Below are 16,303 nucleotides of genomic sequence, written 5' to 3' on the forward strand. Positions count from 1 at the left end.
CGGCCCCCCTCTGCTGCTTCTTAATCTTTATTATTGGAGCTAATTCAAGAGGTGGCCAAGCCTATGCCATCCTCACTGTCCTCCTGGCCACAGTGAACAGTGAGGAAACAGTCAGGTGTTTCAGGCTGGTCCCGTGGGACCCGGTTCCCAGGACTGCGGCCCAGGGGGACACGACACTCAGTGTGGCTGCCGGCGTGTAGGGAGGGGAGCCTGAGCTGCAGGAGCCTTGGTTTCTTCCCTTCCTGCAGCCACTGCAGGGGCAGGCAGAGGTGGGAGGTGGAGACACTGAGGCCCTATCCCACCCTTTGAGCACCTGAATCCAACCGTGCCTGAGGCTGGTGTGGGGTGGACACAGCATGCTCATCTAGTGCTGGCCCTGAGTCTGGCTCAACCCCCCGCGCTTTGTGGGTGCTCAGTGAGCCCTGCAAAGGTGACAGCATGCCCCTCCTCCTCACCCCCAAGACCCCCGCCCGCAGCCCGGCCCCCCAGCCTCTTCCACAACAGGGTGAGCTGCTGTCCCTTGCTGTATCTTTGTCACCAGTTCCCCTTCCCGGGATGGCCCTTGTCACAGAGCGCTGCCGTCTGCCCGCCCACTCCCTAAATGCCTGCAGCAGCCAGCGCCCGCCAGGCTGAAGCCAGCAGCCTGGGCTCTGTGCAGGTCTCTTACAAGGGTGGCGGGGACCCAGGTACTTGAGTCTCCACCTGCTGCCTCCCAGGGCCTGCAGGAAGCTGGGATCGCGGATAGAGCCACGACTCGAACCCAGGCCCTCACTCTGATAAGGGTGGGGGTGTTTCAGCTGGCATCTCAAAGGCTATGCGGACACCAGCCGCTGCCCTGCAGCTCTGGGCATCTTTCTACTGAGCTGTCCACGTGCACAGGGAAGCGCGGAGTCCCTGCTGCCTACTTGTTCAGACGGCCGCGAAGCGCAGCTCCCCCGGGCTGGGTTCCGAGCCAGGCCTTCCTCTGGGGGAAAGGGAGCGTTGTGTCTGCGCCATTGCTCCACGAAAGAGCCTGCTGTGTCCCCAGCCCCAAGAACTGAGTGCCTGACGCTGCGTATCATAGAACCTTTATTATTGTTCCTCTAAATCCTTAGAAACTGACATAACGCCCGTGCTCTGGTTATGACACCATTTATAGACATTTAAAACGCATCTTCATTTATAAATATTTTACATTTGGTCCATAGAACAGATAATTTTACTAAATAATACTGTCTTTTTTTTTAAACAGGCTCTGTATATAGTTTGAATATGTATATATTACATATATTTTTATATAGAGATAGATTTACTTGGTGTTCTGAGAATAAATCCTTATTGCAAAAAAAAGCATATATGATAATACAGTATCTTTCCCTCCTCCTGGGCAAATACTAAAAAAAAAAAACCACACACACATATTCACAGTTCTCACAGCAAGTGTACGACACGGAGTATTGTGCTCTATGAAGTTGGCCTGGGCAGAGATCGGTTAGGGGATCCCTTGCCACATACCACAGTTAGAATCGCTCAGGGACGGGAGAAATACTGCATTTAGCGGAGAGAGACTGGACTTGTTTCACATGGAAGAACGAGGAGGAAGTGAGCAGTCTTCTTGCCCTTAGCCTAAAGGAATTCACACACGGGCGGGGAGGGGGACCAGGAGACACAGTGTGGGGTCTGCTGGAGACCCTGGCGTGGGACAGTCCACGTGTGCTTGGGTCCTGGCCTCTCCACGTGGCGGCTGGGGTGTCTTAGCGCTGAGACTACGGCACACACTTCCTACGCGGACCACATGGGGTCCCACACGCCACGCGTGGGGGCAAGCACGGCTGGGTGCACGTCGGTAGTAGACGCAGATTTTTTTCTCTACAATACTGTGCTTAATACTCTGAGGGTGATAGCTTATTGCAAGATCTGGTGTGCTGGTCACTTTCAGGTAGGACAAGTCACAGTTATTACCACACTTACTAGGGATTAATCATCGAACACAGTCTGAGCTACGCGCTAAGGAGCTACGGGGCACAAGGACGCGCTGCTGCACGGGAACCCCTGTCCCGGCACGCCAGCGGCCGCAGCTGCAGCACACGCACTCCGTGGATCCCAACTCCAGGAAGGAGCGCGGGGTGCGGCCTCAGGGTTGGCGGGGCTGGGGAGGTCTGAGTGCCAGCAGGAATCTGCAGGAAGGGGAGGAGGCAGCAGCTCGCCACGGGCTGGCAGTGAGTCCGCTCGTTTCCGACAGAAGCCGGGGTCGACGGCATGTGCCCCGACTCCCAGGCGGCGCCCTCCCCGGGGCTTCCTCCGCAGACCCTCCATGCTTGGCCAAACTGGGCATCGAAAGAGAAGCGGCTCCCCGAGGGGTGTGCTTGGGCGCCTGGGGAGAGGGGCGGAGCACCCAGCTGCAGAGCTGCGGTTCCTGCTGCTACTCATTCACGGGGTGGGGTGGGGTGGGGTGGGGAGGGCAGCGGCACTGCAGACCTGGACTGCGGTCTGCGGGGGCCTCGTGAAGCTGCCTCGGGAAGAAGGGGCCAGAAAATGGAGGTGAGAGCTGCGCCAGAGCCCGCGTGCACCAGACGCCGCTCACACGCGTGCAGGCCGAACCCCTCCAAGTCCGGGATAACAGTCATGGGTCTGGGCGGGGAGAGAACAGTCGGGAAAGCGCTGGAAGCCAGGAGGGCGTGGCCCGGCGGGCAGGCTCGCCGGCAGGACGGAAAGGATATGGCCGCAGCAGGTGCAACACAGCCACCTGATGCTTACAGGGGTCTCCGTGGGAAAGGATGCCAGCCTGCCAATTGCTGGAAGCCCAGGCGAGCCCCCCACTCCCACCCCGGGCTGGCTGTGCCCACCTCCCCTGCATGTGAGGGGATGGGTCCAGACTCGCCACCCGAGGTAGGTTCAGAGAGAAGGGATCCTCAGACGTCAAGTGGTGGTCACGCTCAGCCGGGCCGGGGGGAGAGCGTCGCTCGGCAGGCGGCCGCAGCCCTAGATGTAGGCCTCCTTGCTGGCAGAGCTGCTGGCCTGGGGCTGCTCGGGGCCATTCTCGGGGCGCACGAGGTCCTCGCTGGGCTGGATCATGACCTGGATGCGCTGTGGGCATCGCGGGCGGGCGTGAGGCTCAGCCCAGTAGCTCCGCCCCCACCCCGTCGTCTGCTCTGCCTTCAGCCACGCTGCAGCTCCAGCCAGCCCCCACATGCACATCCTCTGCCCTCCGCCCCTGGGTCCAGCCCAGCCCCCATCCCTTCCCACCCCTCCTCGTGCCCTGCTCCCGACACAGCAGCAGGGGGTCCCTGAGCCACCACTGAGAGACTGCGCCCTCCACCTGCCGGGACCCCTAAGAGCTGCTGTTTGACCACAAGAGCAATCTAGGCCCACAGGGCCTGCCACCAATCTGGGCGCTGTCCGTCACAGGCCTCCGCGTCACCGCCCCCGCCCATCAGGTACCAGGCAGGCTCCTGGCCAGGGCCTCTGCAGCTGCAGTGCCTCCTCTGGCCTCAGCTCAGCTGTGTCGCCTCCCCGCCGAGGCCCCAGCACACCCAAGCCTGCCCCCCACTGCTCAGAGCCCACGGCCCACCTCATGTGGCTTCACTGTGCTCAGGGCTCCTCTCCCCTCTGCAGCTGGCATTCCCGCTCACTCCCTCTGCAGCTGAGCCCCCAGCACGGACGACAGTGAGCGGCACACAGCAGGTACTGAGTGCTGAGTCCCAGTACCTCTGCTGCAGGCACCCCCTGCTCCTGCTCTGCCCACCACAGGCCTGGGCAAAGGCCGAGCCTGCCTCTGCACGGGCACCCCTCCTCCCTGAGCTCTGGACGCTCCACGGAAAACAAAAGCCTTGGACGCAGCGTTGCAGGAGCAGGATGCAAGCCCTGGCTCTTCAACAACAGACTGCGGGCCTGGGGAAGCAGCCCCCGCTCAGGGCCTCTGGTCCCATCGGGGGGGGGGGTGGGCCCCCACCTCAGACCTGAGCACGCCCCTCCTGGCCGCCAGTGGCAGGGGCACCACAACCAAGTGGGCGGTGACCCCGGGTTCTGGCTGTGGCCCTGCACATCCCGACCCCACCTGGCCTCAGGGAGGCCTCGCCCGAAGCATCGCCGACCATCGCCGACCAGCGGCCATCTCTTCTGCCCAGCACCTCCCTCCTGCCTCGGTTCCCTCTCAGCGTCAGCACAAGTCCACAGAGAGCGCGTGGACTCAGCACAGCCTGAGCAACCCTTACCCGAAAACCCAAATCCAAAATGCACCAACATCTGAAACTCTGGGGCATTCACGTGGAGCCACAAGTGGAGAATTCCACTCCTCCCCTCCCACGAGGTCACCTTCAAATCACAGGTGCACTGAGAATGCCGCACAGCGCCACCTTCAGACAGCGTGTGCAAAGTGCAGGGGAAACCTAAACAAGCTCCTTTTACACTGGGTCCCATCCCGCGTCTACGTGCAGAACTCCAACACCCCAAAGATCCCGGTCCCAACACGTCTGGTCTCAACCATTTCCAACAAGGGATCCTCAACCTGTGCCTCAGGGTGGGGCCCTGTGGGGGGAGTGTCTGTGTATGATGGTGGGGCCCTGTTGGGGGAGTGTCTGTGTAGGATGGTGGGGCCCTGGGGGGGGAGCATCCGGGTATGATGGTGGGGCCCTGGGGGGCAGTGTCTGTGTATGATGGTGGGGCCCTGGGGGGGAGTGTCTGTGTATGATGGTGGGGTCCTGGGGGGTGTGTCTGTATGATGGTGGGGCCCTGGGGGGGGGGAGTGTCAGTGTAGGATGGTGGGGCCCTGTGGAGGGAGTGTCCGTGTATGATAGTGGGGCCCCGTGTGGGGGAGCATCCGTGTATGATGGTGGGGCCCTGGGGGGGGGAGTGTCTGTGTATAATGGTGGGGCCCTGGTGGGGGAGCATCGTGTAGGATGGTGGGGCCCTGGGGGGGGGAGTGTCAGTGTATGATGGTGGGGCCCTGTGGGGGAGAGTCAGTGTATGATGGTGGGGCCCTGTGGGGGGGGAGTGTCCGGGTATGATGGTGGGGCCCTGTGTGTGGGGGGTGTCAGTGTATGATGGTGGAGCTGGGGGGGGAGTGTCTGTGTATGATGGTGGGGCCCTGGGGGGGGGAGTGTCCGCGTATGATGGTGGGGCCCTGGGGGGGAGTGTCTGTGTATGATGGTGGGGCCCTGGGGGGGAGTGTCTGTGTATGATGGTGGGGCCCTGGGGGGGGAGTGTCAGTGTATGATGGTGGAGCTGGGGGGGGAGTGTCTGTGTATGATGGTGGGGCCCTGTGTGTGGGGGGTGTCAGTGTATGATGGTGGAGCTGGGGGGGGAGTGTCTGTGTATGATGGTGGGGCCCTGGGGGGGGGTGTCAGTGTATGATGGTGGAGCCCTGGGGGGGAGTGTCAGTGTATGATGGTGGGGCCCTGGGGGGGGGGGAGTGTCCGCGTATGATGGTGGGGCCCTGGGGGGGAGTGTCTGTGTATGATGGTGGGGCCCTGGGGGGGGGAGTGTCAGTGTATGATGGTGGGGCCCTGGGGGGGAGTGTCCGTGTAGGATGGTGGGCCCTGGGGGGGATGTCCTTGTATAATGGTGTGGCCCCGGAGGGGTGTCAGTGTATGATGGTGGGGCCCTGGGGGGGGAGTGTCAGTGTATGATGGTGGGGCCCTGTGTCGGAGGAGAGTCAGTGTATGATGGTGGGGCCCTGTGGAGGGAGTGTCTGTGTATGATGGTGGGGCCCTGGGGGGGGAGTGTCTGTGTATGATGGTGGGGCCCTGGGGGGGGAGTGTCTGTGTATGATGGTGGGGCCCTGGGGGGGAGTGTCCGTGTATAATGGTGGGGCCCTGTGGGGGGAGTGTCTGCATATGATGTGGAACCCTGTGTGGGGGGTGTCAGTGTAGGATGGTGGGGCCCTGGGGGGGAGTGTCCGTGTATGATGGTGGGGCCCTGGGGGGGAGTGTCTGTGTATGATGGTGGGGTCCTGGGAGGAGTGTCCGTGTATTTTGGTGGGTTTCCTGCTGGGGGCCACATATGGCACATGATGTGGGGCCCTGCACGGAGGTCAATGTGTCTTTCCTTGAGGAGAAAACATCTGGTCTACAGCAAGTCCGTAGGTGAGACACAGGGAAATGACTTTGCTACTCCAGTCTCACCCCTCATGGGCTCAAACCCGCCTGCTCTCAGGCTGAGTCCCCCGTTCCTGTTCTGGCCTTCAAAAAACTCCTTCACAACCTTGCCTGACCTCTTCCCGCCCCTGCCCCATTTCTTATCACAAACCCTGAGCCCTCCCACCCTGACCTCACTCCCGCTCACCAAAGGCAGCTAACACCCCTGGGCCTTTGCATCCCCCCCTCCCCGCCCCCCGAAACATCCTTTCTGCATCTACTTTGAACTCTGGCTTTCCCCAGAGGCCTCCTCTGAGCTATCCCCTCCAAGGCTCCACAGAGACAGGAGCCTCCAACCCTGTCCCTGGCGGCCCCCTTCACGGTGCCATCGGCTCTGCAGCTGTCTCCCAGCTGGGCGGGGGCTGTGCCGGGCGTGCTGAGGCCTTACCTGCTTCAGGGAGCCCTTCAGGGTGAGGAACATGTAGGCCATGTAGCCGGGGATGAGGACCATGGAGGACAGAGCCATGAGCCAGCCCACTCCCTGGCCCCACTTGGGGAACACGTAGCTGCCCATGGTGAGAGGGGTCATCTGCACGGCGCTGAAGAGGAACACGCCCTGCGGAGGGGGAGGGGCGGGGTGGTCAGCCTCCCAGGCCAGCCACCAAGGCCCCGCAGCCTGGGCAGACCCTTCCCGGGGCTCGGCACCTGGGGCCCCCACACGCAAGGCCCCTTTCCACGAGGGCCTCGCAGAAAAGCCCCTCCAGCCTGTGGACTCCCCTTCCCCGGGGTAACCCACCCCGGCCCCAGGACCAGGGCCGACGTCAGCAGCCTGGCCTCCACCTCCCGGAGCCTGCCGGCCGCCTCGGACAGCTCAGCCCTTGCGGGCGGCACGGCAGGGGCGGGGCGAACCGAACCTGGGCCCGAGGGCCTCCCCCGCCCGCCCTCGATTCCAGAAGTTTCTCCCTGGGGGGAGCCGCCCCACCCCCAGGCGTGCAGCCCCAGCCTTACCGCCACGATGATGGGGGTGAAGAAGGACCAGCACAGCTTCCACCAGATGCAGGGCCTGGAACCCACCATCTCCTGGATGTTGTCGTAGAAACGGTTCACACCTGCAACAGGGGCGCAAGGGCGGGGCACACGGCTGAGCTGTGGGGTCCGCAGGCCGCCGCCCCCAGCACCCTTCGAACCGTCAACCCCCATAGCACGTGTGCCAGGGAGAAAAAGCCGCGCCCCTCCAGGTGGAGACATTCACTGGCCATGGACAGTCAGGGGTCGCAGGTCCCCTCCCACAGTCCCCGCCTCTCCTCAAAGGTAAGGCTAGGCGGGCCGGAAGTGCAGCCCACCGCGGAGATCTGCGCATGTCTACGGAGAACCCTAAGCCTCGCGAGAGTGCTTCAAGAGCGCACTGCGCATGCGAAGTCCCAAGGGCAGGCGGTCTGGGTCGGAAGGAAACGGGGCAGGGCGAGGCCTGGGGGCTGCGGCGCCGCCCGTCTCCATCCACGCTCTGGGCTCTCTGGGTCCCAGCAGAGAGGCAGGGAAGTGCGGCCTCGGACCCTTGGGCCCTGGGCTCCGGAGATTTGGGCCAGGATGGAAAGGAAACCCTGATTCCTTCGCTTTTTGGCTCAGGGACGATGTACACTTTACATCATGGCAGCTTTTGTCGAATGACGTCAGATCTATACTTCTGTCACCCCTTTTCCAGACCCAGCGTGAAACAAGCCTTTTTATCCCACAACGCATACTAGTTGGCTCCCAGCTTACGTGAAATTATTTGTTCTTTGTGGAGTCGTATGTATTTGAGACAGAGCGATGGACAGGAATCTTCCCTGTCCGCAGCAGCGGGGACAGGGCACCGCCTCAGCCAAGAACCTGGAACTCAGCAGAGGTCCCCACCGTGGCCAGCAGGGACCCAAGCCCCTGTGCCATCACCAGCTGTCTCCCTGAGGTGCACACTGGCAGGAAGCTAGAACTGGACGTGGAGCCCGGTCTTGAACCCTAATACATACGGGTGCCCCACGCAGCCCCTTAGCCTCTCTGCCGCACGCCCACACCCTAACTGTTGCTCTGTCTTCTGCACTCGGACCTCGTGCACCAACCGCACTGAGCTGTGGAGCACAGCGATTGAACAGTGCAGGGAGAGGGCCTGCTGTCCTGGCTGCTTCTGTTGAAGTACGAATGAGTGAGTGAATGAATGGAGGAGGGGTGGAGGCTCACCGTAGAACCAGGAGATGGAGACGCATTCGAAGAACACGAGGAACAGCAAGCTCATGCCGCTGGCGGAGTAGTAGTCGAAGAGTTTGAAGACGTAAATGCCCCCCTGTGAGAGGAAGGGAGGGAGCGTGAGAGTGGCCCCCCGCACCCGCACCCGCACCCGGGCCCCCTGGCACCCAGCACCGCCTGGAGAACGGGCTCAGGGTAGGCTGCAGGTAGCCCCGGGGGCCTCATGAGCAGGCCAGGCCCGGGGGCCGCTCCCCAGTGCTGTCTGTCCATGCGTGACTCGGTCCTGCCTCTCCCCTGCTGAGAACCTCCCAGCACATACATAATAACATGATATATAAGCAAGCAGGGAGACGTCAAATCAAGTCTAACTCAGATGGCCTGGCCTGCCAGGCTCTGCTCTGCTCCCGCCACACTGGCTTCCTTTCTGCCCCTCGCCCTCGGGGCCTTAGTGCCTGCCATGCTCTCCTCCCCTCCCTGGCTGTCCCTCCTCATCTAGGTCTCCGCTCACCTGTCACTTTACCTTAGAGACCTCCTCCACTATCCCCTGTCCCAGGTAGAGGCCTCCCAGGCCCCTGCTGGCCATTTCCCGTCCTGCTGTATCCACTCTGCTCCACTGCACCTGGCACCTCTTCTGTCAGCCTCGTCCCCACTGGAACTCAGGCTCCAAGAGGGCAGACTTGGCAGTAGCTGTCACACTGTTGCTGGATTCCCAGTGTCACACATGTGACCCACAGCCGGTGCTCCCAAGTGCGAGCGAGGGAACGAATCAACACCGTCAACACCCGGGATCACAGTGGTTCCTGGGCCCACAGGACGGTGAGTGCACAGGTCACAGATAAGTGTTCATGGATGCAACAAGAGGCAGTGTTCACTTCGAAGGCCCGACTCCGGGTGGCTGCTGGGAGCAGAGGCCAGGCTGCCTGCTGCAGTCTCTGGCTCTGTCCGACGCTGTCTGGCTCAGCGTCTGTGTCTCTGACAGCCAGGGAACGCTCAGAAGGCAGGACGCCATCTGCCTCAGCGCCGTGTGTCCTGCGCTCGGCAGAGAGACAGCTCCATGGAGGGGGGAAGGGCTGAGGAGAGGGGCCGTTGAAAGGGCCCCAGGGCAGCAGCGGAGCCCACCTGGGTGATGTTGGAGAGGCCGATCAGGTAGGAGATGATGCAGACGGCGGCGATGAAGAGCTCCCGGCGGTTGCGCAGCAGTCTGGGGTACTCGTCCACCAGGGCCGTGATGAAGCCCTCCACGGTGCAGAACTGCAGGGGGGCGGGGTCAGCTGCCCACCGCCCACAGCCTGAGCAGCACCCAGACGGCAGGGCTGGGGGGCGGGGGGAGGGTGGCCCAGGGTCCAGCCTGACGCTGCCCCTGCGGCCCTGGGGGCCTCAGCGGAGTCCCCTCCCTCTGGGTTTCTGTTTCCCATGCTGGACTTGGCCAGTCCACAGGGCTGCTTCGGGATATTCTAGGGGTCTGAGATTCTGAGTCCTCCTCTGGGGGGAGGGGTCCGGGGGAGGGGCGGTCACCTGGCTGTCGATGCCCAGCATCAGGAGCATGGAGAAGAAGAGGATGGCCCAGAGCGGAGAGATGGGCAGCTGGGTCACGGCCTCCGGGTACGCCAGGAATGCCAGCCCCGGGCCTGCGGGAACGAGGGGCAGCGTGGTGGGCATCCGTGGCAGCCCCAGCACAGCCCCCAGTCCCTAAGCCTCACATCAGAGTCACCGCTGGGCAGCCGGGCCGCGGTGCAGGCTGCAGGTGAGCGGCTCCCTGTCCAGGCGGGGACTGCAGCGGCCTGGCCAGCGGCAGGGGCGGGGCACGTGCAGAGGCGGCCCCTGCTGGGGATACTTGGGGGGCCAAAGGCTGCAGGCTGGGGGTGAGGGGAGAACACAGGGCAATGCTGAGGTTTCTGGCCCAGGCACTGGATGGGGACCCTTCTCACAAGGGGGACCACAGGCTGGGGGAAGGCATGGGAGGTGTGTCCAGGACAGGTGGTGTTTGAGGGTCTGGCCGGGGTGTCCAGGAGCAGGGGAAAGACAGAATGAGGAGCAGACATCGGAGCCACCTGGGTGTGGCTCTGTAGGGGCCGGGGAGGCCTGGGGGGGGGGGGGCTGCCATTGTCCAGGAGCTCAACGTCCTTTCCCCAGGCCCCGCCCAGTGCTCCGGGGGACAAGCCCTGTCCCCTCCAGACGGCTCAGGGACGCCTTTGTGCACACAGTGGCCCTCCTGCCTGCTGCTGGCCTGGCCCCTGGGTAGGGGGGCGGCTGTCTGCGGTTTCCCTGGGCCCTGCGGCACTGAGACTGTGGCGAGCTAAGTGGGCACAGCCCACCTGGAGAGACTGTTCTGGGAGCCAGGACAAAAGCAGACTTAGGGAGTTTGCATCATGGCTGGAAACCTGGCGCGGTTAGATCAAGCCTTAAAGGCCCGGGCACAGGAGTGGGTCTTTTCCCCTACAAAATCCAGGGCCGTGCAGGAAGCACCAGGGTGGCTGGGAGACAAAGAGCCCAGGTTTTACAGTCAAACCGATCTGGGCACAAACCCCTTTCGAGCTCTGAGCTTGGGCAGGCGGCTTTGGCGAGCCTCGGTTTTCCCACCTGTGACATGGGGACATAGCATCTACTGCAGAGCTGGGAAGATCAGGGGGCAGTGTCTGGCAGGCAGTGAGTGCTCTGCCACCCACAGGGTGAGGGGGACAATGCAAGCCCCACTGCCAACCCCGGGCCCCGAGCGGGGCAGCGCTGACCTGAGGCCGCCACGTCAGCAATGGACCGCTTGGTGACGTGGGCCATGAAGCCCACGATGGAGAAGATGACGAAGCCGGCGAACATGCTGGTGCAGGAGTTGATGCAGCAGACGATGATGGAGTCCCTGGAGGGAGGTGGGGCGGGGTCAGGGAGGGCAGAGGTCAGGGGGCGGGGCCAGGGAGAGCAGTGACAGGGACCCAGGGGAAAGCCAGGGAGGGCAGGGCCGGGAAGGAGGGGGCTCTGGGCTGCCGCTGGCACCTGTACACGTTGTTGTGGAACGAGTTGTAACTGCCCAGGGCAATCAGGGAGCCCAGGCCCAGCCCATAGGAGAAGAAGATCTGCGTAGCCGCGTCCAGCCACACCTACAGGCAGAAGTGTCCAGTGGTCATCGCAGCCACGGGCCCCAAGGCCCCTGTCCGCACCAGTCGGCTGCCCCCGGCACACCCCAGGCTGCTCACCTCGGAGTCGGACAGCTTGCGGAAGTTGGGCGTGACGTAGAACAGGATGCCCTCCTTGGCGCCAGGCAGTGTGACTCCACGGAAGAACAGGATGATGAGCATGACGTAGGGGTACGTGGCCGAGAAGTAGACCACCTGGAGGGGACAGGGAGGGGCGCGTAAGCCTGCCCGCGGCCCCGCCCCTTGCACCTGCCTGTGCTGCCAGTGCCTCTTCCTCCAGGAAGCCTGCTCTGCTTGGCTGCCCGTGGAGTCTGAACCAAGCAGCTCAGCACCTGGTTTTACCTTCCCCGTTCCCTGTGATTCTTAACTGATGTCTAAATTATCCAAGCAATGCTTTTGTTGGCAGGAAACATTGAAAGTTACATAGGAACACACACATGTGCACAAACACACACAGAGTTCCCTTCCATAGCCCCTAGGATCGACGTCACACAAGGCACAGGGTTTGGGTCTCTCACTTCTGCTTTCTGATGTCTAGAACAGTCCATGGTATACAGTAGACACTCAATCAATGTCTGAAAAATACACAACCACAGGGCTGTCAGCATTTTACTGTTCCTTCTTAGACACCTTCTTCGGCATAGATGATCACATCTCAGAAAACTGGGCTCCAGTCAGCCACTTGCTTTCTCAGTGAGCAGCTTTCAAGGTGAAAAACAGCGTGCTCGGTCTGCTCTCTGAAGACCGTCTGCCACCTGAACAGTGAGTTTTAATTCTACAAACGGTCCCCAGGGAGGCCCCCACCCTCTCCCAGCAGCCCCGCTGTTAGCCATTTGGGTGACTTCCAATCTTCTGCGCCTCATTGAACACCCCTGTTTATAAACCTTTATCTACAGAATGGCTGTATCACTCCTGGGAGAGACGTCTGGATGTGGAATCATCAAGCAGAAAGCGACGGCTTCTCAAGGGCTTTTGATGCGTCTGAGCATCGCCCGACTCCTTCCAGAATCGGCACTTCGGGGTGGCGGTGCTGTTGTGGTGCACTGGGTTACACAGGCCGGGGTGACACCGGCATCCCACACTGCTCCACTTCTGGTCCAGCTCCCTGCCAATGTGTTCAAAAAAGCAGCAGGAGCTGGCCCAGTGCCACCCATGGGGGAGACTCAGATGGAGCTCCAGGCTCCTGGCTTCCACCTGACCCAGCCCTGGCCATTACAGCCATTTGGGGAGTGAACCAGTGGCTCGATGAGCTCTCTCTCTCTCTCTCTCTCTCTCTCTCTCTCTCTCTCTCCCTCTCCCTCTCCCTCTCTCTCTCGCCCTCCTCTCTCTGTAATTATGCCTTTCATTTTTTTTAAAATCAATTTTGACAGATACAGTTGTAGACAGTGAGAAAGAGACAGAGAGAAAGGTCTTTCTTCTGTTGGTTCACTCCCCAAATGGCTGCTATGGCCAGAACTGCACCAATCTGAAGGCAGAAACCAGGAGCTTCCTCCTGGTCTCCCATGCGGGTGCAGGGCCCAAGCACTTGGGCCATCCTCCACTGCCCTCCTGGGCCACAGCAGAGAGCTGGACTGTAAGAGGAGCACCCAGGACAGAATCCGGCGCCCATATGGGATGCCGGCGTTGCAGGCGGAGGATTAACCAAGGGAGCCACGGTGTCAGCCCCTCAATTTTTTCATTCTAAAGAAAGCAAATGGCACTTCCCCCAGCGTGGCACAGGGTGGCTCCCTTGCAGTGCCAACTCTGAGCATAATCATTTGAAAAACCCGTTTTTGCCAAATTGGTCATCAAAAGCCTGCAATGGTTTCTCTGCTCGCTGGTGTGGAACAGCGGTTTCAGACTCAATGTCAGGGCTCAGGGGCCCCTGGCTCCCGGCCAGCGTGGGTCTCCCTCGGGGCAGCTTTCTCTCCCTCCCTGCACTCTGGGCTTCTTCAGGACCAGGGAAGCTGCTTGCTGTCTGCACAAACCATTGTCCCTGAGATTGGGAAGAGGGGATAAAATGAAGCCGCTGGGTCAGTGTCTCAGTGCTCTGAGCCCCAGTTTCTCTCATCTGGAAAATGGGTTCAATCAGCCCGGCTGCTCGGACAGGAGAGCTGTGATGAGCCCACAAGGTGCTGGCACAGGGAGCACACAGCAGTGCACAGCTGTACACGGGGGACAGCAGCTCCCAGGGGCTTCCACCGCCCTTCAAGCTACCCTTTCCTGCTCCCTGAAGCTGGAGCGGGAGACACCAGGCCCTGCCCAGCTCTCCCTCGTCCCAGGCACGGGTCCGAGACGTGGGCACCAGCCTTGGGTCTGGGTCTCCGGTTTTCAGTGCCTCTGCCCAGGCCCATGTGTCGGCTTTGTAAGGCTCTGTTTTGTCTCTTTCTGCACCTTCTTCTGGAAAGTTCTGCCAGCTTTTTGGCGGGTTCTGGCCCTGCCCCAACCTGTCCCTAGCCTTCTTCTGTTCCCGTCTCTCTGCTGCCCCTCTGCTCCCTGCGAGACCTGGAGACCTCGGACAGCACACCTGCCCCTCCGCTTCCTGCAGGAAACGCAGGAATTTCGGGCCTCAGCCCCCAGCATAAGGCCTGAGAGGCAGGGAGGGGAGGGAGCTGCGGCCAGTTCTGTCCTGCCAGATGTCCCTGGACGGGGCACCCGGCTTGCAGTCGCTCTGTACTTGCTGACCTGATCATAAAGACAAAACAGCAACAGCCCCTTGCTAGGTGCTGAGAGCTGTCTAGAATCACCGGTGGCGGGGCCGGCACGGTGGGGGCCACTGTTTGTGACAGTGCCGGCTGTGGTCCTGACTGCTCTGCTTCCAATCCAGCTCCCTGCTCATGCGCCTGGGAAGGCAGCGGATGATAGCCCAGGTACACGGGAGACCCAGGTGGAGTTCCTGGCTCTGGAGTTTGGCCTGGTCTAGCCTTAGCCTTTGTGGCCATTTGGGGAGTGAGCCAGCAGATGGAAGATCCCTCTGTCTCTGCTGCTCTGCCTGTCAAGCAAATAAATAAATAAATAAATCTTTAAAACAAACCCAACAGGGTCCACCATTGTGGTGCAGAATGTTAAGCCAGATGCCGGCATCCCGTGTGGGCACCAGTGGGAGTCCTGGCTGCTCCAGTTCTCAGCCGGCTCCCTGCTAAGGCGCCTGGGAAAGCAGCAGGTCATGGCCCGAGTCTGTGGGAACCCGGGATGGAGTTCTCGCCTCCCGGCTCTGGCTCGGCCCAGCCTGGACCACTGTGGCCACTGGGGAGTGAACTGGCAGACAGAAAATCTCTCTCTCTCCCCCCTCCCTCCCTTCCTCCTTTCTTCCCTCCCTCCTTCCCTCCCTCCTGCCCATCTCTATGTTACTTTCTGTCTCTTTTTCTCTCTCTCCCCTCTGCCTGTCTCTCTGTCACTCTTTTTGTCAAATAAACAAATCTTAAGAAAAGAGAAGCGAACAGCAACGGATGTATGTAAGCACCAGCCCCATCCCGCAGAGGGGAAGCGGAGCTTCGGAGAGAAATGGCTTCCTTCAGGTCACCCAGCCAGGAATCAGCCCCACTGGGGTCTGAACTCGGACCTGTTTGCAAACACGGCCTGAGGACTTCGTCACAACCTGCTCGCCTGTGTTCCTCATCGCAGGAGCCCCTGCGCCCGGAACTGAGGCCCTGTGCCTGGGGCAAGTTGGCTGAGTGGCCCATGAGCGGCACCTGCCCGGGGCTGCAGAACGCCAGGGTCCCACCGTGAGCTGAGCTGCGAGCCCGACCTGTGTCAGCTCCTGCATCCTCTCTGCTCTAGAGAGTAGGAGGCGCCCTTATGCCCACTGTGCAGGGGAGGGGGTTGAGGTCCAGAGAGCCTGCGCGTGCCCAGCTTGGAAGGGGCTCCAGGAGCTGTGGACTCCCTGCCTGAGCAGAGCTCCCTCGGCAGCCCAGGCCCTTACCTTTCCGGTCCAGCCCACACCTTTCCAGATGCAGAAGTACACCAGGACCCAGGCGATGGCCAGGGTGATGGCCAGCGGCCAGCGGATCTGGCCTGGCTTGTCCAGCCCGTCAGTCATCTGATGCATGTTGCGCCTGCTCAGAGAGGAGGGGGCAGAATGTCACAAGGGCCGCTGGGACTTGGGGGGGCTGGGGCATGGGCAGGGATGTGGTCTACCCCAGGGATCGTGTTGGTACCAGGGGCAACGACTCAAGGAGAGCAGGTGCTGCAGCTGCCTCTGCTCTGCCCTGCGCCAGCCCAGGAGCCCTCTGGGTGCAGGTGCCCTGCGTGGTCCTGCCACAGACGGACAGCTCCCGCTCCTTTGCAGAATGAGGCTGCACTCCCTGGCTGGCCTCCTGAGCCGGCTCCGTGTCTGCAGTCTCAGGGCTCTGCCGTGCGGCCGGGCCACGTGCCACCCATCCACCTGTCCCTGGCCTGCTCTCACCTCCTCCATGCCTTGGTGCACTGCCTCCCACCAGCTTCCCAGCACAAGGGATCCCTCCACACCACAGAGACTTGGACCCCAGCACCTCGTTTGTTGTAAGGCCCCAACACACATCTGTGAGGTGCCCCCCTGGGAAACAGAATCAGCGCAGCCTTCCCAGAGCCAGAATGTGTGTCTCTGTGTGTGCCTGCACATGAGCTGAACGTGCGTGTAGGCAGGTGTGCCAGTGTATGTCCATGTCATGTGTGAACATGTGTGTTCACGTGTGTTCATGTGTGTTGGCGTGCAGGTGTCTGTGTGAATGTGTTTACATGCGCACTGTCTGCATCACGTGCATGTGTGTGTGCATGCATGAATGTGAACACAGGTGTATGTGTCTGCATGTGTGTGCACATGTGCTCACTCCAGGCGACCTGGGTTTATCAGTACACGCTCCCCCAGTGTCCGCAGGAGGCTGCTTCCGGAACCTCTTGCAGATGAAAGCCCTGCAGGTGCCCAAGCTCCCACCAGAAAACAGT

At 61.4% G+C, this 16,303-nt stretch overlaps 1 protein-coding gene across 1 annotated transcript in view; it reads right to left on the minus strand.

Moving 5' to 3' along the window:
* Window positions 1-1,051: 1,051 nt before the first annotated feature.
* The window catches only part of SLC6A1 (solute carrier family 6 member 1), a 39,684-nt gene continuing 24,432 nt past the window's right edge, over window positions 1,052-16,303 (minus strand). Inside the window, exons 7-16 of the mRNA XM_051851708.2 lie at window positions 15,303-15,435; window positions 11,462-11,596; window positions 11,262-11,365; window positions 11,003-11,127; window positions 9,789-9,901; window positions 9,393-9,524; window positions 8,268-8,370; window positions 7,062-7,162; window positions 6,502-6,669; window positions 1,052-3,066 (exon numbers count right to left, since the gene is read on the minus strand). Coding sequence (XP_051707668.1) covers window positions 2,962-3,066; window positions 6,502-6,669; window positions 7,062-7,162; window positions 8,268-8,370; window positions 9,393-9,524; window positions 9,789-9,901; window positions 11,003-11,127; window positions 11,262-11,365; window positions 11,462-11,596; window positions 15,303-15,435 — 1,219 coding nt within the window. The 3' untranslated portion in view covers window positions 1,052-2,961. The remainder of the gene's footprint in view (window positions 3,067-6,501; window positions 6,670-7,061; window positions 7,163-8,267; window positions 8,371-9,392; window positions 9,525-9,788; window positions 9,902-11,002; window positions 11,128-11,261; window positions 11,366-11,461; window positions 11,597-15,302; window positions 15,436-16,303) is intronic.

Source organism: Oryctolagus cuniculus, chromosome 10, assembly GCF_964237555.1.
Source record: "Oryctolagus cuniculus chromosome 10, mOryCun1.1, whole genome shotgun sequence".
Classification (NCBI taxonomy): domain Eukaryota; kingdom Metazoa; phylum Chordata; class Mammalia; order Lagomorpha; family Leporidae; genus Oryctolagus; species Oryctolagus cuniculus.